Source organism: Podarcis raffonei, chromosome 15, assembly GCF_027172205.1.
Source record: "Podarcis raffonei isolate rPodRaf1 chromosome 15, rPodRaf1.pri, whole genome shotgun sequence".
Taxonomy (NCBI): Eukaryota; Metazoa; Chordata; class Lepidosauria; order Squamata; family Lacertidae; genus Podarcis; species Podarcis raffonei.
The window spans coordinates 7023476-7046478 of record NC_070616.1 but is presented as its reverse complement, the minus strand read 5'-3'; the positions used below and the strand labels follow the sequence as shown (position 1 = coordinate 7046478).

At 46.2% G+C, this 23003-nt stretch overlaps 1 protein-coding gene across 3 annotated transcripts; it reads right to left on the bottom strand.

Moving 5' to 3' along the window:
- Positions 1 to 894: 894 nt before the first annotated feature.
- Positions 895 to 19698, bottom strand: DUSP14 (dual specificity phosphatase 14). 3 transcript variants are annotated; one of them, XM_053366611.1, is made up of 2 exons: positions 19552 to 19698; positions 895 to 2252 (listed from the first exon to the last, which is right to left on the bottom strand). In XM_053366611.1, the coding sequence occupies exon 2, from the start codon at positions 2142 to 2144 to the stop codon at positions 1548 to 1550; it is 597 nt and encodes a 198-aa protein (XP_053222586.1). In that variant the 5' UTR covers positions 2145 to 2252; positions 19552 to 19698; the 3' UTR covers positions 895 to 1547. The 3 variants fall into 3 exon arrangements, with proteins under 3 accessions (XP_053222586.1, XP_053222587.1, XP_053222588.1); XM_053366612.1 differs by lacking the exon at positions 19552 to 19698 and adding an exon at positions 7484 to 7588; XM_053366613.1 differs by lacking the exon at positions 19552 to 19698 and adding an exon at positions 2934 to 2956.
- Positions 19699 to 23003: the final 3305 nt, after the last annotated feature.

Genomic DNA, 23003 nt, shown 5'->3' with positions numbered 1-23003 from the left:
GGTTCAGAGGGTGGCTTTTGAGCTTAGCAGCTGGTACTGTGCAAGTGTTGACAGCAGCAAGCAGGCTGATCTGCAGGAGGCGAGCCGAAGTGCGGGCCTCTTAGCGACTTGGCTTGTGGCAGATCTGACTTCTCCTTGTAAGCTTGACTATCTGGCATAGTAAACTGTGACCGTGATGAAGCTCTGACCATTTCCAATGTGACCCCTCTGTTGGTGCCTTCTGCAAACTGTTAACGACGTCATAATAGTGCATTTGGCTAGACTTACCCAAACACGATTCTGCCTTCTAAGTTGTCCTCAGACCTGTGCAGTGGGGTGGGGTGGGGGACAACCACTTGCCTTGGGCCTTGGAGGGCTACGTTGGTTGGGGCATCTTGGCAAGACTTGGGGCATCTTGGCAAGACTTCTCCTGTCATGCTAAGAACAAGCCCCTGCTCCCTGGGCCTCAGACAAGCTCTTCCTGGGCCTAGATGTCCTGTGACGCTTCCCCTATGTGACTGCAGTACTGGCATTGGGAGAGGCAGGCAACAATGGAAGTGGAACCACCCCCCCATCTCACGGGATACTTGTGGTTTGGAAGCTGCAGGATTTCAGCAAGAAGCGATGGGGGCATGTACCAGTTTGAAACTTTTGCAGGCACAAACAGGATTGAGAGGGTGATTGCGTGTAACTGCAGTGATACCGTCCTGGTCACAAATAATCATGAATGCGCAGTGAAAAGGATGCCGAGAGTCACCCTTATATATTGCTGGGGCATTTTATAGTATTGCTTAATTATTTTCAAATACTGTGCCAAGGAGGATTAATCTGGATGTTCCAGATTAATTTTAAGGATCCAGACCAAAAAGCCCTGATGTTGAGCAGGTAAGGGAGAAAAAGAACAGGACACCTTAGTTGTCCAAATTATTTTATTTGTGGCGGATTGTCTGGTTAATATTCTCCCCCCCCCCCATCAAACATTAGTTGTAAGTTCCCCAAAAAGGGATGGAAAACCTTTCTGGATAAATATTTCAAAAAAATTTAAAATAAAATTTCAAGGGCATAGTTTTTCTCTGGGTTCAGATGTTGACCATGTATTTTTTGTTTTGTTTTTTAGCCCAACATTCTAGAGTAATCTTTCTTCTGGAAAAAGGAAAGGTCCACTCTTCTCCTGATTAGGCTTTTTTTTTGGCCAACAAGCTGGTGTAACAAGGGAGGGATACAGGAGAAGAAAAAGAAGAAGCTACCGCATTCACAGACAATATTTGGGTCACGTCTTCCGCCGTTTTTCGTGTGCTTGGCTTCATTTATGTATATTGTCGAACTGGGCTTGCGGTTTCGTTTTGTGGATGCTGTACATCTTCACCAAAGTAGCTGCAACATTCACTCCACGGGACGTTAGGATTAAGGCCCCCCCAGATTATGGGGGTTGCTGGTTTAGTGCTCTGGAAATAAAAATGTTGTCTCACAAAGGAACTGAAGAAGTGGACCTCGAGGAGAGACCGTTAACTCTCTCCACCGCGACTGGTTTGAAAGACCTCGTTCTTTCTGCTCCTTGCCGACTCCCTTCAGATCCCCCAGTAAGGCACGAAGGTTCTTCTCTCCCTCATGTAAACATCTGGCATGATGCCGTACGGAGTCTGTACCATTTTAACGGTGTTCCTCCCATACAGCTCCCGTTCGTAGTCTATGAGCTGCCTCCAGAAGCCCACGTTGGGGTGGATGACCGGGCGCCTGGACTTCACCCAGTTGTAGGCCTCCAACAAGGTGACATTCTGGTATTTCATAAGGTAGGCAATGCAGAGAGTGGCTGAGCGGCTCACGCCAGCCGCACAGTGGACCAGGGTCACGCCGTGCTTCCGAGCCACGCTCTGGATCTTGTCGGCCACGCTGTCAAAGTACAAGGAGATGGGGGCGTTTGGCATGTCAGCTACAGGCACTTTGACGTACTCAAACTCGGGGAAGTTGAAATTGGGGAGCTCGATGGTGGCGTTGACGATGCATGTGATCCCACGGGCCAGGAGGAGCTGCCTGTTGGAGGCGACGCTTCCCTTACTGATGTACAGGAAGGGGGTGATTTGGGCAATGCCGCCCAGCGCCCCTTCGGAATACAGGCGAGGAGTCATTAGAGTTCGTGGCAAAGTGTAGTGCCTTCGGGAGGTCATGAGCAGGGTCCTAGGAGGTCCTCAGGCTTCCATTCCAGGTGTGCAAAACCCAGATTAAAATTCCTGTCTTGGCAAGGTGGCGGAGCTCTGCTTGCGTTGTTACTTCACCTGCAAAAACGCCAAGGAACAACAGCTTTACAAAAACATGTCCGTACATGCCGGAAAGCTAGGAGCTCTGAAAGGTTAAACGTGGCACAGCTGCCAATGCAAGTTTCATTGTTTTATTTCTTTGGTTTCTGCCCAGCTGTTCCTACCAAAGGAGCCCAGTTAAATGTGGGGGGGGGGCATGGTGCCTCTGAGCACCTTGGAAGAACAGCAGAATAAACAGTTAAATAAAATAATGCTGATTTGGGGTAGAGGTTGCCAACCGCTTTCAGACCCATGGCTACATTTGCAAGCCAGAGACATTTGGCTCAATTTTGGGGTGTCCTGGTTTTACTTTCTGAAATATAGCAACCCTGTAATGTATGCAAAAAAACCCAGGCCCCATAAATGAGGGTTAACAGACAAGCCTGCTTGCAAAGACCCTTGGGAAGTGTAGTTTTATTGGCCTGCCTGTTGTTCACTGGACTACAACTCCCATAGTTCCTTGCTTGGGGGTGGAAAGAGCTACAACCTCTGGCCCCAAATACTAATTTTAATGTCCTTCAAGCACCCTCAGTTTGGCTGCTTGGTTGCTGTACTGAAAATAACACCACTGCCTTTTGCCTTTTCTGCCTGGACTTTCATTATGAGGTAATGAAGCATTTACTTTGGGGGTGGGGTAACTCTAGGGTACCCCTCATGTACCATTTTGGGGGGAGAAGAGCAAGATGTGATTGGGGTGGGAGCTTTGGCAAAGTCAACCCCCACAACCCTGGCCTCCATTTAACATGGCAGTTGTAGACTCCAAGGCATTGTGGGAAATTTATAAATGGCAGCTGCTAGATCCAGCAGGTCATTTTTTGGGGCGGGGGTCCCACAGCAGATGTCAAACCGTGTCAGGTGGACTGCCTGGACCCTCAGCAGCATCCTAGATGCCGACAAAAGGGAGAAGGCTATTTGCAAGGTTAAATTAATTGTGTGTGTAAAAGCTGCCAAATAAATAAGAGCGGCAAGGCATTGTGTTCCTCTGAGGTTGTCATTTTAACACGCTTGGTTTAATAATCACCTCAGGCACAAAGCGCCTCGCTAGGCCAAAAATAAACAAAAAAACCCACCCCCATCGCAGCAAACACTGATAAATCCACTATGGTGTGTGGTTGTGTTTGCCTGACGTGTGGGATTTTAATTCGAACGCAACAAAAGAGTTGGCAGGGGAGCGTTTAAAGGGAGGTTTCTCCAGCTCCAGAGGCCTCTCAATAGACTCATTCAGGGGCAAGACCCCATTCTTCACTACCTCTCTTAACGAGCCAGCTTCGTTAGTGCAACATGCGCATCTTTGGCTGCCCTGACTCTGAAACTTTGATCTCACTGGGCCCTCGTTTTGGCAGCCATCCTCCAATATATCAAACCGCAGTGCGAAACCTCTGGCCTGCGGGCCAAATTAGGCTTTTGACGAAGCTGTTTCGGCCCTGCCATGTGTACCTGCCCTACGCCAGGTGTAATGATGCAGCTCGGCTGAAAGCGAGGTTTGCAAGCACTGTCAAGCAGCGACTCATGCAAAAGCAGTTCCATCATGCTTTTGCAGATGCCACTGTGGCCGCTGAAAATACTACAAAGGTGCGGTTATTAGTGACTTGGGTTCAAATCCCCACGGAGCCATAAAGCTGTGCTGTGTCTCTTGGCCTTACTCTACCTTGTCAGGTTGTTGTGAGGAAAAAAAGAGGGGAGAACTACGTACATAATTCTAAACTCCCTATAGGAAGGGCAGGATAAAATGTAATTAATAATGCCAACAGGACACCTTGAAACATATTTTTCCTCACATGCATAGTTCTTTGGAATCTCATGAGACAGTGCTGGAGGAATTAAAATAAACCAAGCTGTGGCTTTAGTGTGGGAGGCTTGGCGTTTTCTGTACCGTATTTTCTATACTTTGGTTTATTAGATTTGTTTCTCTCCCCCACCCCACCCCCTGTATTGGGTGTGAATGGCAGGTGAGGATCAGGGAGTCAGGGTGGAAATGGTTGGCTTTTGCAGCTGTGATGCTGAAAAAGCAAAAAAAGGAATAAAACCTAACTGGAAACACTTGGCTAATTAATTCACACCACAGCTTTGCACCATCCAAGCATTTTCTTTTTCAAGGTTTGCTTGCTTCCAAAAACGCAGGAGGGTGGAAAGAAACAGCTCTCTCTAGTCTGGCAGGGTAAGACTGCTGCGAAGGACAGTGGGGAGAGCTGTGTTCATCTGAGCCAACTATTGAGTGAGAGAAAACTCTTCCATGCATGTGTACATCAATTGTTTTCTCTGTCTTAAAAACATAAGAAGCGCCTGGCTATTTCAGGCCAATGTTTGTGCTGGTCATCATCGTTCTGCATTATACTGCATTTACTCACTGCCTATTTTAAAAGCCTAGCACCTTATTTGCTGAAAGAGCAGAATAAAAACATTGAGGAACAGCCTGATCATTACAGTGGATAATACAAGGTTGCTGCAGAGTTGTGATTGCTGAGCACAGGATCTGAACAAAAAGGGGCACAAACTGTGAATTGTCTTGGTCACAAAATGAACCCCCTGCATTGTTGCAAGCCTGGGCTAAGCAGGTCAGGTTGCTTTGGCCTCAGATCAAGTTGAGATGAGTGACATGCTTACCGCCAAGGTGAGAGGAGGCAAAGCCAGAGCACCCTGCTAAGCGCTTTATTTTTAAAGTCAAATTCGAGGCTTGTGTGTGTTTATTCACAGCTCAGCTTTTCCAGCCGGGAGTCAGCTTTGTTAAGAGCTTCCTTGATATTTCCCTGCCCTTTTGAAGTTTGTTCTTTCTTCCTTTTTTGAGTGGCTTTTCCCGGGTGCTTAGAGCCAAGCCACAAATTTGTTGTTAATAAATATGCGCTGGCTTCAAAGTGGGAAGACTTAAGAACCTGACTCACGCCCAAGCTAATGGCAAATATTGGCAGTGACTCATGACCAGTGGGATTTGCAACCAAATGTTGCAGTACGGAGTGCTGCTGTTCAGGATGCCAGCCAGCCAATTGTGCCCTTTCCTGAGCTACTCCATTTCTTCCCTCCTCCCCTGCAAAACAGTCAGCTGGTTCATTTTGTGCCCAAGGAACATCCTCAATTCTCGCACTGAGTTTTTGCATTTTCTCTCCCCTGGGTTTATTTTACCCTAAATATTTTTACATTTCTGCAAAGCTTGGAGTTTCCCTCTTGGGCCTGAATGGTGCTAATTTGGCTACATAAGGAAACACACTTGGAGATTTGGAGTGGGAGTTAGGGCTGTATAACTCAGTAGGAGAGCATCTGTCTCGCATGCTGAAGGTTTGATTTTAAATCCACAACATCTCCAGGCAGGGCTGGGAGAGGACCCTGCCTGGAACCCTAGAAAGCTGCTGCCAGTCAGTGTAGACCAGTTGTGGCCAAACTTGGCCCTCCAGCTGTTTTGGGACTACAACTCCCATCATCCCTGACCACTGGCCCTGTTAGCTAGGGATGATGGGAGTTGTAGTCCCAAAACATCTGGAGGGCCAAATTTGGCCATCACTGGTGTAGACAGTACTGAGCTAGATGGACCAATGGTATGACTCTGTAGAAGGCAGCTTCCTGTGCTCCCATGTTCTGAGTCTAAAGCATATGTACAATTCTGATTTCAATGTTTCAAGTGCCTCAAGTTGATGATCTCAGTCATAGGAGCTTGGTGTGTTGTAGTGTTGAAGAATGCAAGGGACCAGCGACCCTCCAGGTTGTTGTTTTTTTACTACAACTCCCATCATCCATGACCACTGGCCATGCTGATTAAGGCTGATGGGAGTTGGAGTCCAACACCATCTGGAGGACCACAGATTCCCCACCCCTGGAATTGTGGTTGAGAGTATCAAACTAGGTTCAGGGATATGCAGGTCGAAATCCCCTCTCTGTTAAGAAGCTCATCGGGTGACCTTGCGCTAGGGACCACCTCGCAAGCCTGATCTACCTCACAGGGTTGTTGTGAGGGCAGCACGATGTGTTCTTGAGTTCCGTGGAGGACAGGCAAGATGCAATTGTAATATACCAAAAAATAGGAATAATTCTTACAACAAAGGTCAACCAGGAGGAGGACTGAGGGTAACAATCATGGCTTACTTAAATTATTGAATAATCTGAGAGGCCATTATGAGAACAGACTAGGTGGGCTCCAGCATGATCATCTTATGCACTTACATTTAATTGCAGTGCAAAAATCCCACCCCAGAAGGTGTATTCGAGAGTGAGTGGGCTTATGTGCTTAGCTGTTTGTTAAATATGCCGCTTGAGTTAAAGAACTGCTTCAAGCGGCCTGTGATGTCTTTGAAAATACACCCAACCGTAAAAGCCCGACTACACAAAATTCTAAAATTATCTAAAGCCCATGGAAAATGCAACATCTCATTAACTCTCCACTAAGCTCAAAGTTTAAAAGCAAGAGCATGTTTTTAAATCCTAATAAGAAGAGACTGTGTTGGCCAGTTTTCAAAGGAAAGAATTGTGTGGGGTTTGGGGTGGGGAGGGAGTAAGGAACTGGGTGGTGTTTCTGAAAAACAGCTTCAGTTGGTTTGGTGCTATGCAAGCTCGGAATGGTGGATGGATGGGGAAGCTGAAGTTCTTAGGGTACAGCTCCTATCATCCCTGACCAAATGTTATGCAGATCTGGGGCAAACTGGGGCTAGGGATAGTCTATCAATATCTGGAGGGCCTCTGGATTTGCCATCACTACAGTGGTACCTCGGGTTAAGTACTTAATTCGTTCTGGAGGTCTGTACTTAACCTGAAACTGTTCTTAACCTGAAGCACTACTTCAGCTAATGGGGCTTCCTGCTGCCGCTGGAGCACGATTTCTGTTCTCAACCTGAAGCAAAGTTCTTAACCTGAAGCACTATTTCTGGGTTAGCGGAGTCTGTAACCTGAAGCGTATGTAACTTGAAGCGTATGTAACCCAAGGTACCACTGTAGTGATACAGTGGGAAGCATCGCAGCTCTCCATTATAGTTTTGTTTTTAAAACAACCACGTTTCTAGTCCTCAGGAATATTTTTTTTTAAAAAAAAAGTTTCTCTCCAGAACATTTCGCTTCTAGGCTTTTCTTTCCTCCCTGTCGTTACATTTTCTGGTTCCCCTCTTCTAGCACCCCAATGTAAAATTGTCTTTGCAAGGCCCCACGTAAAAGGGAAATCTATGGTTAACTGGATTTCCCAATGTTCTGTTTGTGTGTTTTATCAAAAACACAAAATATGATGACGTCACTACCTTTTTCGTCCTTTCATGGAAGCCAGGTTCCACCATGAAGTTTTCTATATGTCTTGCCCCACCGAACGGCTGCTAGCCTATTCAGTCACTGCTTACTGAACTGAACATAACTTCAAATTGCTTCAAGCATCTGAAAAGCTTCCTTTGTGACATCAGCATTTAACTCAGCCAATCACCCTAAACGTGAAAGGCTGTTGGGTGGGATTAATTCAGTGCTGGATTTAGGGCACTGCAGGCGGTTCTCCCACATGGGGCTGTGAGTCAAGGGGGCACGAAATAATAATAAAACATATATTTATATGGGTACCTACTGAGAAGATCCATAAAAAGCAACTGTACCAAAAGGAATGATTGTGAAAATAAGAAAAATTGTCCCAAATTTTGTCCTCGCTCAGGGCTCCGTATTACCAAGGTCTGCTCCTGATTACTTAGATTAAGAGAGAGGATGATGGATAAAGATTAGCTTCCTTTTATTTGGGCTTTCCATTTTCCCCTTTGACTCATGACTTCTAAAAAGTTGTGTATGGTAAATTTATCAAGTGTAAACCACATTGTCTTTCTTTGAAGAATATACAGATATTTCAATTGAAAAACACACAGTTCCCCTATTTAGGTATTGAAGCTCTTCTTGACACGAGGTTGGGCAAACCTTGCATTGCATGTTGGATGTTTGTAGCTAGAGTTGTAGGTTTTTTAAAAAATTAAAAGTTAGGTCTTGTTCTTACAAGCTTCCAATGAGGTAGGCAGCCTGTGATGCAGCAGGCTGCAGACAGGAGGCAGTATTTCATGACAGAATGCTCCCTGGGATTGATTGTGTGTGTGTGTGTGTGTGTGTGTGTGTGTGTAATCTCCCTGCACATAGACAACTAGCTTGCCAATGGGAAGGCCTTCACCCTGACATGCTAGCTTTCCATAGGCAGAGAATCTTGATTTTGTTTGGTGGAATATTCAGCTACATGGACCTCCACAATTAGGTCTGAAGTGGTGTGACAGACATAAAGTTGCCACCTCCCTGGATGATCTGTAAGGACTAGACCAAGTTGTATCTCTGCTTGGTAAACCAGAATCTAAAACGGATTCTAAACTGGATCCCGAGCAATTTCTCCCACCACCTGTGGGCCATTTTGACAAGCGGGCTGGGCCGCCCACCTGTCAATCACTTGATATAACCACGACAGCCAATCAGGCTTTCTGTAAGCACCAACCAGTTGTGTTGACATCATCTATATGGCATCAGATGTGGGACAGAGGGATGCCACTTGGAGAAAACAGTCCCACAAGCCTAATCTGGCCAGAGGTTCCCCATCTGACCACCAGTAGCCTGAATGGATGGCTCTAGTTCGTCCCCAAGGCATGGCGTGTGGGTATCGATAGATATGAACTGAGGCCCAGGGCCCAGCGTCTGTCTGGAAGCCTTTGAGATCTGCCACAGGCACAGCATTCTGTGTACTGGGCCAGTCTGGATTGATGGGTCCAATTCTGCCCAAGGCAGGCCGATATATCCAAAGACTGTAGTAATAAGCCTCTAGAGTAAAAACGGTTAGAAACATAAAGCAAACCCCCCCTCTGGCATCATTACCCCCCTGCTGCTAAATACCAATTTAAGTGACAAGATCTGATACTACTTGTTTCATTCCATCTCTTTGTGTCCTCCCTAATGACTGTACAAGACATCTCCCTATTACCCCTTAATTTTTATTTTTTTATGGCAGTGTTTTTACACCAGCCTGCCTGGCAATGAGGAACTCAGCACTAAGCAGAAGGTTTGGGGGGGGGCAGCGTTTCCAGGGTGTACATTGCATGTCTCCCTGCATGAACTGAGAGGCTGCTCTAGCATGTGATCCTCTATGGTTGCACATTACAAGCTGGGATGGTTCTGGGCAGTGTGGCATAGTGGTTAGAGCATTGGACCAGGCCCAGGTTGATAGGCGCATAAGGGGAGCTGTGCTAGTTCAGGCCCACGGCCCGTCTAGTCCAGCATCCTGTTCTCACAGAGGGCAAGCAAGATGCCCCTTGGGGAAGGCTGCAAACAGGATCAGAGCGCAACGACCCTCTTTCCCCACTTGTGATTCCCAGCATATTGCAGCGGAAGGAGAACATAGCCATCAATGTTAGTTAGTAAGGTTACCAGACATCCCTGTTTCCCAGGGACAGTCCCCGGATTTACAAATCAGTCCCCTGACAAAATCCTATCATGCCAATTGAAATTGAAAAGTGTCCCCGGATTCATTGAAAAAAAAATCTGGTAACCTTAGTAGCCGCTTGATATAGGCTCATCTTCCATGATGCTCCATTCCCCACGCGGGCTGGGCAATATCTGGTTTTCAACATTGCAATATATCACCAGCGAAACATCGCGATACACTGATACATGTCTGAAATAAGGATGGAGCTATGTAGAGGCATTGGCTGGCTTCATGGTTTCCCCCACATTGTGATTTTTGCATAGCACACACATTATGATTCACAACACACTGCCAGGTCAAAAATTATGAAACCTATACCACCACCACCACCAATAGATAGATAGATAGATAGATAGATAGATAGATAGATAGATGATAGATAGATAGATAGATAGGTAGATAGATAGATAGATAGATAGATAGATAGATAGATAGATGATAGATAGATTCATTATTTATACCCCGCACCATATGGACTTCAAACCTGTTTTGGACGATATGTTGCCCAGCTCTCCTCCCCACTCGGCTAGTCATCCCTTTTATTCTGCTCGGACGATTCTGATTGGGATCCTCTGCTCTTTTTTTTCAGAGCTAAGGGAGAAGCAGGACTTGCCTTATCTGCCTTGCTTTGTCACTGCAAAGGGAAGGGGCAAATGCCCATCTTTTCTAAGATGATGGGTTTTCTACAGGGGGCCCAGGCAGGGACAAAGCACCCTCTTGGATCTGGTGCAGGAGCCTGGGGCAAGCGATACTGAAGCCTGCTCTTGAACACAGAGGCCCAGCTAGAACGAGGGCAGCTGCGTCTTTGATTGCCATGGTGTGTCCAAAAAGATACGCCAGGACTTCACCTGCTGCCTGGCAGGTCACCACTCTCTTTTGGGTTTTTGTTGTTGTTTTTAAATCCCTGTGAACGTCACTCGTTTTAATTTCTTCAGAGATTAAACCTCAAAGCAGCAGTACTCATTAAACGAGCCCTTGCAACAATCACTATATCAAAATGGATTATGTGACTGGCTACTTCATTGAGTTGAGGGAGCCTTGTCCAGCTCAGGGAGGAAGAAATATGGGGGTGGGGGCAGACCGACTCAGTTATTATCTTGGTGTCTCGGTATTTCACCTTTTTACTTGTGTCTAAGTCAGGCTTCCTCAAACTTGGCCCTCCAGATGTTTTGGGACTACAATTCCCATCATCCCTGACCACTGGTCCTGTTAGCTAGGGATGATGGGAGTTGTAGTCCCAAAACAGCTGGAGGGCCGAGTTTGGGGATGCCTGGTCTAAGTTCTCAGCATTTAAACTCCTGTTAGGTTAACAATAAAATGATAAAAATGCTCAGAAAACGCCTGTGTGCATCGTGCATTTAAAGTTCACTGCCCCAAATTCTTGGACCTGTAGCTCACTCCTCACAGATCTACAAGTCCTAGCACCCTTAGCAAACTACAATTCCAAATATTCTTGGGCTGGAGGGGGCAGGAATGTGCTTATATAAGCTGTCTGTTTATTTTTAAATGCCATTTTAATCAAAGATTAAAATGGGCAGTTTCCACCTAAATTTAGACTCAGGGCAGATCCACTGAAATCAATGGACTCAAGCCATTTCTGAGTCCACGAGTCTGGACCCAGCCTAGTGTTTTGAACCCTGGTACGCTGGGCCAGCCAGCGTCAGAATAAATGATGCCCTTTTTGTTAGCAAGGCCAGAGGAGGAAGGCCATCACCAGCCAATTATTTTTATAGAGTGTTTTATACATGGCTGCAAATCACAGTACAGTGGCGGGGGAGCATGGAAATGCAGCCAAGGTTCTCCCCGCTCGTGGTCGGCCAGGGCGCTTCTGCTGCTCTGTAGATAATTCTCTGCAGGCTTCATAAACTCATCTGGACAGTCACTCAGCAGAACTAACAGCAAATGAGTTCCAATTTCCCCACTGAATAGAAGCTCTCAGCCTTAAAAAAATGATTGCTTTTTTTTTAAAAAAAGGAACCACATTTACCAACAAAGCTCAAGCCCTTTAATGAGAAAAGGGTAAGGGGATTGGCATTTTTTTTGGGGGGGGTAAGAGTCCAATGTTTCTACCACATGTGGAGGATTTCTGAAGCTTCTAGTGCCTTTTCTTTTCTTTTGCACTGAAAAATAATAATTGCAAGTGGCTGTCATTATATTATAAGGGCTGTTGCCTGTTGTTATATAAGGCCCACCTGTTATTATATAAGGCCCACCTAGTCCAGCATCCTGTTCTCGCAGCAGACAACCAGATGCCACTTCTGGAAAGCCCACAAACATTACCCGAGTACAGTAGTCATAGAATCATAGAATTGTAGAGTTGGAAGGGACCCTGAGGGTCATCTAGTCCAACCCCCTGCAACGCGGGAATCTCAATCCGTTCATCGTCTTCCCTATCAGCTGGAGATGGGGGACAAATTTGATTCAGTTTGCATTTAAAAGCAAACTGAACGAATCCACACTTTCTGGAAGAAATGTGAATTGAAACACAGTTGTCCTTTGAAATTTGCTCTTCTCTGAATTTTGCAGGGCCATTCATCAGCCAAGTAACGTGTACAGAATTGCACATACAGTGGTACCTCGGGTTACATACGCTTCAGGTTACATACGCTTCAGGTTACAGACTCCGCTAACCCAGAAATAGTACCTCGGGTTAAGAACTTTGCTTCAGGATGAGAACAGAAATGGTGCTCCAGTGGCATGGCGGCAGCAGGAGGCCCCATTAGCTAAAGTGGTGCTTCAGGTTAAGAACAGTTTCAGGTTAAGAATGGACCTCCAGAACAAATTAAGTTTAACCTGAGGTACCACTGTACTGGAGTGAAGTGTACATAGACTTGGCCATTATTATTGTGGCAGTTCCCAAACTTTTTCACCCATGGGCCACTTGAAAATTGTTGTTAATGATGATGATTAAATTTATTACCTGCCCTTCAACAGCAGGTCCCAGGATGGTTTACAACAGTTTAGAATTCACAACGGTTAAAACCGATTACAGGTGTCAAAGGCCAAGATGGTCTTATGGACCACTTAATGATTTTTCTACCTCTTGTAGCAATTGCTATTCGCTGGTGCTAGATGCTGTATCATTTGCCATTGTATTTTTATTGCTTATATTATTTTGTATTGTACTCTATTCTTTTAGACTTCTCATTCCATAGAACTCAAATCATAATACAATAAATTATAACCTAAGAAATAAAAGAAGCACGAAGAAGACAATTGAAAAATCAATATAAACTCATAATGCGGATATGCCATGGACCACTTGAATGACGGTCAGGGACCGCAGATTGGGAACCCCCAAGTATTGGTGAAAAGAACATTTAAAAATGCATTACAATTGCGAAAATGGGTATATTAGGAGAAAAAGTCTCTGAAATGCTTATGCATTTTCATGAGGACTTAAACCCCTCCCTACAAACTGATTTGCGGACATGGAGAACTGGAGACTGGAGAAAGTGAGAGAAACCAAACTGACACATTTGCACATCCCTAATAGCCATTGATGGTTTTATCTGCCAGGGAACTGTCCAATTTTTTTAGAAGCCATCTAAATTGGTGGCCATCTTCACAAGTGGAAAGGTTTCACATGAGAGAGTTCCAAGTGGGCCTGAGCCTTTGACATGTCTACTGCGAAGGTTTGCTTCCTGGATGTTTTGCTAACAATCATCCACGTGTCCCTGAGCTTGGAGTGAGGCCTCCAGGTCAGAAGTGCTCAGCTTCCTGTTGGTCTTGAGGTCGACTTCTCCTTCTCAGTTTCCTCATTTAAACTACCAGCCCCAGCACAAATGCAAAATCCATCTTCTTCAAAACACACTTGTTAATCATGACCATCTCTCTAATTACATATTAGAGGGGCCCCCCCATTTCCCTTAGACATTCCCCAAAGTTAAAAGGCTGGCCTTGAAGAGGAAATAAAGCAGTTCCTTAAGTAAAGGAGGCCAGAAGTACTAAAGGATTTTAAGCCATTAAGCCTCCTTTCTCCTTGACTGTTGAGGCAAAGAAGATAAGGATATGAAAGGAGTGGGTAAACTGAGCTGCCTAGGAGACTTTGCTGAGAATATGGCCAATTTTGTGTATGTATATACAATTTTTTGTTAGGGCGCTGGCAGAGGCAAGGAACCGGTGGCTTTCCAGATGTTGGTGTACTATAACTCCTATCATCCATGAGTTCTGAATATGCTGGCTGGGGCTGATGGGATCTGGAGTCCAGTAACATCTGGAGGGCCACAAGTTCCCTCACACCGGTTGTGTGGTCTCTCCCTTTTGGGCAGGAAGGGGAAGATTGTGGCTCCACACTTGTTGGGACTCCAGTTGTCATCAGCATTCGCCTGCATGGCCACGGATGATGGGAATTGTAGTCTAGCAATATCTGGAGGGTGACAGGCTCCTCCCCTTAAAAAGAAGCAAAATAAAAAAAATACACCCCCCCATACCCTCAAACCCATCACTGCTTGTCTGCAGGCAAACCATTTTTAAAGGAACTCTTACTGCAAATGAATATGGCTTTATTTATGATGCAGATCCCAAGGTAGAGCGAGCTGCAGATTTGTAGCAATTTTCTTCAGCAAGTGCTAGGCAGGACAAGGCTGATTATCTATGAATTTGCAATTTAAACGTAGTGCCTTTGACTTGCTCTTGTTTTTGGTGGTGTTAATGGAGTGTGCTTTAGGCTCGGTTTATGTGCCTGGGTGCCCTGTGTGTTGTGATAAGAACCACACACCATGAGTATACACAGATTGCCGCCAAGGGATATATATATATATATATATATATATATATATATATATATATATATTCAGCTTGAGATGAAGGGGCTTGGAAATACATGCCAAAGCAATGTCCAAATGCCACTCGTGGGAGTTGCAGTCGATGTAGGGATTATTAATAAAGGCTGGGACAAGGCAATAGAATCAGCTTTCTTTCTCCATCTAAAGCAAAGGCCTGGACTGAGTTTCTGATAAAAAGTAAAACTTACTATATAATCAGGGTACAGTATCTAACGGGGGGGGGGGGGGGAGCTGTAGCCCTCCAGATGTTGCTGAACTGCAACACCCATAATCCCTGGGCGCTGGCCATGTTGTTTGGCGGGGGGTGATGGGAGTTGTAGTTCAGCAACACCTTGAGGGCCAGAGGTTTCCCACTCCTGGTATATATGGTATGATATGTATGGTATATCCTGGACAGGGCTGGTTACACAGATTGACATCACCCTGGACCATTGTGCCTACAGCCTTCCCAGTGTTGTTGGACTAAAACTTCAGTCATCACTGGCCTTGCTGGCCAGGGGTGCTGATGGGAGTCCAACAGGGCAGCAGGTTGGGGTAAGGCTGGCCTAGACCATCTTTCATGGGAGCTGGTGCTGGTGCAAGCTGAAGACTGCTGCCTCAGCAATAAAACTGCTAGCACATTTGCAAAGCTAAGCAGGGTCCAGTAAGGTTTCAAATTGGATGGGAGACCACGTGTTGAGCTTCCTGCATTGCATGGGGTTGGACTAGATGACCCTCAGGGATCCCTTCCAGCTCTGCAATTCTACAATTGTACGAATGCGGAGACTTGGAACTTGTTCTCTTTCCTGAGTTCTCTTTCCTGGGTGTATCTCATTTCAGGTTGTGGCCTGTTTTACCTGCCTCTTAGGAGTTAGTGGGAGGCATTCGAGAAGCTACTGAGCCACATGTTGGGAGGCATACTACTGCAGATTTGTTTCGGGAAGGCTGAAGTTCCTAGGAAGCTTAGGCAGGGTTCCTTAGGAGCAGGGGTTGGGAAACTGCAGATCCGGGAGCCTATCAAGAACCTTTTGTTTAAAAAAGGATGGTTGCTGGGAGTTCACCGACAGCTCTCTGGTAAAATGAAAATCAAATACAATGAGAGCTAGGGTAAAATGAAGGTTTTCACTAAATCAGCTTTGCATCTGCCACAAGGAAATGAAAAGAGTTTTTGTTGTTCTGTTGATCCCACAGAATGAGAAAAGTGAATGTATTTTTAAAGGTAAAGGTAAAGGACCCCTGACAGTTAAGTCCAGTTGCGAACGACTCTGGGGCTACGGCGCTCATTTCGCTTTACTGGCCGAAGGAGCCGACGTTTGTCCACAGACAGTGGCCAGCATGACTAAGCCGCTTCTGGCGAAACCAGAGCAGCGCACGGAAATGCCGTTTACCTTCCCACTGAAGCGGTATCTGTTTATCTACTTGCACTTGGACGTGCTTTCGAACTGCTAGGTTGGCAGGAGCTGAGACTGAGCAACGGGAGCTCACCCCGTTGCGGAGATTTGAACCGCCAACTTTCCAATAGGCAAGCCCTAGGCTCAGTGGTTTAGACCAGCAACAAACAAAATCCCAAACCACTGGACCATAGTCTTTAAAATACTGAGATCTAGCTGCTTAGAACACTAATTTAGCCTTAACTATTCAATGTACATTTCATAGCTAGAGTGATGGTTTCCTAGAAGCATATGCTTTACTTTGAACATTTATATGCCACTGGTTAGCTAGGAACTCTCTCAATTAGGAATCGCTTAAGGTTGGAAAGACTAGATACCTGCTTTTAAAAAAAGTTATGTTCTTTGCTATTTTAGAGAAATTGACATTCAATATTCAAGAGGCTAAGGGTGACTGATCTTTCCAATTTCACCTCTGTTTGGGGGTTATTTATTAAATATATGTCACATGGGTGGCAATTCCCTTTGAAATATGATTTCATTTGGCGGCATCTATAAACAGGCATGAATGTTTTCTTGTTTCCTATTTCCCCCAGTGTACAACGTAAGTTGTGTTTTTACACCGCGTTTATAATTTTATAATGCTAACCATTTTATTCACTCCTGGTATGTTATTTTTCTTTTGACTCTATTATCAAAAGCTACATGTGTTGAATTGATATAGTTTTGCTGTTTGCTTTTCTCTTTGTACGTATTATCTGTTTCCTTCTCCTGGAAGTTGCCAGTCTATGACCCCCATCACCCTTCTGACCGTGGAACATGGTCTTGTGGGTATAAAACAAAGATATCCACTGAGTTGGGGGACCAAACCTTCCACACCTAAGTAGATGCTTAGGAATAGGGTTGCCATATTTCAGAAAGTGAAAATCCAGACACAAAAGTTGGGGTTTTTTGCCCAGAGTTGTTGAGCTTTTATTGGGAAATCTCCCCCCCAAAAAAAGATTTCTATTTGTAATGAAAATCGCCAAAAACTACATTACCGGCTACCATACACCCAGATTTTCCTAGACATTTCAGCGATTGCCCAGACGCTGTTTACAAGGACTGAATACTGGCTATGTCCAGGAAATTATGGACGTATGTCAACCCTGCTTAGGAGCTACACAATTATTTGCTTAACAGTCCGGCACTACACAACACCACTTAGCTCAGTTGGCTAGACTGCAGGGGTCAGCAAACTTTTTCAGCAAGGGGCTGGTCCACTGTCCCTCAGACCTTGTGGGGGGCCAGACTATATTTTGGAAAAAGATATATGAACGAATTCCTATGCCCCACAAATAACCCAGAGATGCCTTTTAAATAAAAGGACACATTATACTCATGTAAAAACACTCTGATTCCCAGACCGTATTGAGAAGGCGATTGGGCCGGATCTGGCCCCCGGACCTTAGGTTGCCTATCCATGGGCTAGACTAGTGTGGCGCTTATAACACCAAGGTTGCAGGTTCGATCCTTGCATTGCAAGGGGTTCTATAATCCTATGTGCAAAGTTAATACATTTCCCTTGCACCTCTGATGTTGCCTGGTCTTAAACAGGTACAGCAGGGGTGGGGGGGACCTGCGATCCTTTGCATGTCATTGGACTACATCTCCCATCAACCCCAGCCAGCATGGCCAATGGTCAGGGGTCGTGGGAGTTGTAGGCCATCAGTATTGACCTGCTGTTTGAACCTCTGACCGGCATACACACCGTACATTTAAAGCACATGTCTCTCCCCAAAGAATCCTGGGAACTGTAGTTTAAGGGCACTGGGATTTGTAGTGCCGCAGGGGTAAACTACAATTCCCAGGATTATTTGGGGGAAGAAACATACTTTAAATTTATGGTGTGTAGTATTTGCACCTCCCACTCCCATATACACACACGATTGGAGACTGGAGAAAACTCTCTGGGTTGTATGTTGGCCAAGAACTCCCCCTATTCCTCCCTGTTGGCTGGGGCTGATGGGAGTTCAGCAACATCTGGAGGGCCACAGGCTCCCCAATCCTGGTATGAGACAATAAAACATTTTGTGTTTATTATGATTTGAATCCAAGAGATGGGAATTTAAACCCCACCTCAAACCTAGGTCACATCCAAACCATACAATTTAAGCACATTTATGTTAACAGTCATGGCTTCCCCTCTTCAAAGATTCCTGTGGACTGTAGTTTATCCCCCACAGAACTACAGTTCCCAGCACACATCACAAACTATATTTCCCAAGATATTTTTTGTGGAAGGGGGGAGCCATGACTGATAAAGTGGTATAAAGTGCTTTAAATGTAGAGAGTGGATGTGACCCCAACCTCATTGGGTGGCTCTGTGCCTCACTTTCCCCTTCTGTAAAACGGGAATATTTTTCTCCACCTCCAGAGGGTGGCTGTGAAGGAGAACCGCATTGTTTTGGTTTTAAAACAGCTCCCTCATCGAAATAATAAATTGTGTATTAAAAAAATGGGGGGGGGAGGTGTTTGTGTGTGATGGGATCTCTACCTGTGTGTGATGGGATCTCTACCCAGCATTAAAAAGCTGGCCAGCACAATGTGGCCTGGTGAATACAAAACAAAAACCCTCCTTTGGAAAGTTCTGAATGAGCAGCGGATAATGAAAAGGATCTGTAACCGTTTAAATCAATAATTAACAACAGATCATTCTGACCAGCTGTCCTCTGCAAAAACGTCGGAGGGATTTTTGCAGGAGCAGAGGAGGGAAAGCAAGCCTCGAAGATGCCTGTTTTTTAAAAAAGAACAGGGCAATTTGTTGTTGTTGTTTTAGTTTTCTCCTCCTTTTCCACCAGAGAGGATGAAACTAGATATCTGGCCAATTCTTCGCTTGCTCCCCCCCCCCCCCACACAACTACACAATACCAAGAACGAACTCAACACTCTCCAATATCACTAACACCAGGTAGGAGACTTAGAGGCACCATACCAAAATACGCTCGAAGAAACCTCTTGGCAAATAGGCTGGGGTGTAGGGGGGGACCTTCTCTAGGGAAGCGGCAGAGCATCAGAGACAGAGCATCTGCGTCGCATGCAGAAAGTCTCAGGTTCCATCCTCAGCACCTTCAGGTAGGGCTAGGAGAAACCCCTTGCCGGGGGGGGGGGTCTGCTGCTGCCAGCCAGTGCAGGCATGCTGAGCTAGGTGCACCAGTGCTCCGACTCTGTGCAAAGCAGCTTTCTATAGCCTGCTCTTGAAACAGATTGCTGTGGGGGGAATATCCAGCAGTTTAAATGAACAGAAAAGTACGTCCAGCGTGTCCCTCCCCACCCGCAACTCAGCATCAGTGTAGACGTTCTTTGGGAGTAAATAGCCACAAGTGCGATCTTGGAGCATAAACGCCCATGCACCTACCACTCTTGCACTTGAGAAGCCTAGCTCATCGTGCCCCAAATCCACAAGTCATCTCTCTCTCTGGATCCCGTTTCACGATTCGCTCCCCAAACCGGCAGCCCCCAGACTCAGTGGGTGGCCGGTGTTTTCCTCCCAGGTGCATCACTTCTGGAAAAGCGTTCCCCAAAAGCACCTTGCAAACCTGCCTAGAGTTGGCGAGACGAGTTGCTTTCTCCCTCTTTGCCTTTGTTTCTCTGCCCTCTCTCCTCGCCTTTAGGAGAGGCAACGCTTTCAAGCTACCTTCTCCTGCACCTGTCCACCATCCAAGGGCTTATGCTTTGGGGCAGCTTACCTGGTCCGCAGAAGCTTCGCAAGCCGAAAGGTATCCCTCCTGTCTGCTCTCACCAGAACAGCTGAGAAGCAGGCTGGCTCAGCCTTGCTTATGAATGGGAGGATGGGGCTCTGGTCTTTGCGCTTACTGTGCGCTGGGGAATGTGGGGAGGGGCGGAGCCTAGCCGCTGACAGCTGATCTCCAAGCTCCGCCTTCCCAGCTGTATGTGTGTGTGTGTCTGTGGTGCACAGGGTTACTAAGAGACGGCTAAACCAGGCAGACAGCAAGAGCCTATAATAAGCAAGATGAGTCAAAGCTTCGGCTGTTTTTCTGTCCTTTTTTAAAAATTTTAAAGGCACCGGCCTGTGAAATAGGGAAGGCTCTTTTTAAAAAACGTGACCTGGGTCCTTAAGGGGGCTTTATTTGAGACAATTTCTTAAGCCCCAGCACATGTTTTGCAATGTGCCCACCCCCTCTGTTCCGCCCGCCCGAAGGGCCTTTCGACCTTTCAGTGGAGGCGAATAAATAAATGAATGAAAATCAATGAATTGCCCTGGGCCTGGGACAAATGAAGCCGTGATGAAGCAGAGTTTGGAGGAGGAGGGGCATCTGTGGCCCTTCAGATCAGCCAATAACAGGCCAATGGTCAGAGATGAGGGGAGTTGTAGTCCGTCAGTATCTGGGCTGGGACCATAGGTCCCCCACTTGCTTAATAAAAGAGTGAAGTGTTTGGTGGATTTTCCCTAAGCCCAGGAGGGGATAGGGGCAAAGTTTCAGCTGTTGATTCCTGTTGCTCAGTGCAATCTCATTTTTTTGCACAGCCTGGGGCGGCAGATGCATAAACCATTGTCAAGAGACAATGATTTAAACTATGGAAGTGGGGCCTGCAATAGAGTGTTGCAGCGTGGAGTGCCCCTTTTGGGGATTGCTGGTGAGCCATGCTCCTTTTCATCATATCCCACCCCACCCCATCCCCAAGTCAGCCAGCATTCTGTGCTCGCTGATCATGGGCGACTGGGGAGGCAGGTCTCCCCCAGATAGTTTCTACTTTTGCAAACTTTGGGGTTCGCCTGAGCCTGTTGATAAGACTGTCAGAAGAGCCTGTGTGCTGGATCAGGCCATGGGCCCATCTAGTCCAGCATCCTGTTCTCACAGTGGCCAATCTAACACTCCAGTTCCAATATAACTGCTGAACTATAACTCCTATCAGGCCGAGAAAGCATGGCCAATGGCCAGGGATGGTGAAATTGTAGCTCACCAACATCTGGAGGGCCAGAGGTTCCCAAACCTCCCAGCAACCATGGAGTTTGCTCCCACTAGATATTGTGGCAGCTGCCAACTTGGATGGCTTTAGAAAGGGAATTACAGTACAGTGGTACCTCGGGTTACATACGCTTCAGGTTATATATGCTTCAGGTAACAGACTCCGCTAACCCAGAAATAGTGCTTCAGATTAAGAACTTTGCTTCAGGATGAGAACAGAAATCATTCTCCGTCGGCGCAGCGGCAGTAGGAGGCCCCATTAGCTAAAGTGGTGCTTCAGGTTAAGAACAGTTTCATGTTAAGAATGGACCTCTGGAACGAATTAAGTACTTAACCCGAGGTACCACTGTATACAACTTAATGAATGACAACTTTCAATGGGGACAGATGTAAGTTTCTGCATTTAAGCAGAAAGAACCAGATGCACAAATACAAGATGGGGGACCCCTGGCTTACTAGCAGTACATGTGAAAAGGATCTAGGGGTCTTAGTGGGCCACAAGCTTAACATGAGACAGCAGTGTGATGCAGCAGCAGCAGCAGGAGGAGCAGCAAAAAATAAAATAAAAGGTATTGCTGTTCTAGGCTGCATCAACAGAACTATAATGTCCAGGACAAGAAGAAGTAATAGTACCACTCTATTCTGCCTTGGTCAGACCACACCTGGAATACTGTGTCCAATTCTGGGCACCACAATTTAAGAAGGATGTTGACAAGCTGGAACATGTGCAGAGGAGGGCAACCAAGATGATCAGTGATCAAGGGACTGGAAACCAAGCCTTATGAGGAACGGTTGAAGGAGCTGGGCATGTTTAGCATGGAAACGAGGAGACTAAGAGGAGATACGATAGCCATCTTCAAATATCTTAAGGGTACAAGTCACACGGAAGACGGAGCAAGCTTGTTTTCTCCTGCCTTGGAGGGTAGGACTTGAACCAGTGGCCTCAATTTACAAGAAAGGAGATTCTGACTAAATGTTCTGACGGTAAGAGCTGTTTGACAGAGGAACGGTCCCCCTCAGGAGTCTCCTTCCTTGGAGTAATTAAGCAGCGGCTGGATGGCCATCTGTCCTGGGTGTTAGCTGAGATTCCTGCATTGCAGCGGGTTGGACTAGATGACCCTCGGGACCCTTTCCAACGCTGCAGTTCTATAATTCTATGACAGAGCTATCAGTGACAACTAGCCATGACGGCTATGTTCTACCACCACTGTGTTCCACCTCTGCCCCTGAATACCAGTGGGGAAGTGCTCTTGCACTTAAACCGTGCTTGTGGGCTTTGATAAGCTTCTAGTTGGCCCCTGTAAGATCAGGATGCTGGACTCGATGGGCCTTTGGCCTGATCCAGCAGACAGGCTCTTCCTTTGTTCTTCTGGAAGTGAGAAGGCCTTGCGCTGCTTTCTCACTTGCACCCTCAGCGTTTCCAAATACGACCTCTGAGGTTGCCACCCAGCAGGAATTTTATAGGCCGGATAGAATTTCAAACCTCCAGGCCTGTTGGCAGAACAAGATAGGCTGGTGTTGGGCTGTGGGTGTTTGCTGCTGGTGCAAGCTGGAATTCCCAGTTCTTCGGCCGTTGCGGTCTGGAAAGAAATCCACAGTAACACAAGAAGCTGCCTTATACTAAGTTAGACCGTCAGATCATCTGGTTCAATATTGTCTACACTGACTGGCAGCAGCTCTCCAGGGTTTCAGAGTGGGGGCATTGCAAGCCCAGCTTGGAGATCAAATCTGAGACTTTCAGCAGACAGGGCAGATGCTGTACCCATTGAGCCACATATGCCACCAGGACTGCTGATTAGCATGCAGAATCAATCCTTTAAAAAAAAAATTGAAACTTTTCTTATAACAAGTAATATATGACATAACGCACACAGCTTGGACACATTTAAACAGCATATAACACTGCACGGTAACATCAAATTCCAGGTGCAAGTGAGCAGAAGGACTTCTATATTATATTTTTTTCTGACATTTAATGTCATCTTGGAGAATGTCCTTCATGGTAAGCATGCAGAACCGTTGAAATAATTTCTGAGAGTGTGCAAAGTAGGCCTGCCTTGTTATTGCCTGTGTCACTGGCCGTTGGGCTGAGAAAACAACTGCTTGCTCAAGGCCACCTCGTGAGGTCATGAGCTGAGGCGAGACTCGAACCCAGGGCTTCCTGGTTTGTGGCCCGGCTTCTTCGCCACTGCATCAACCCGAGCAATGAT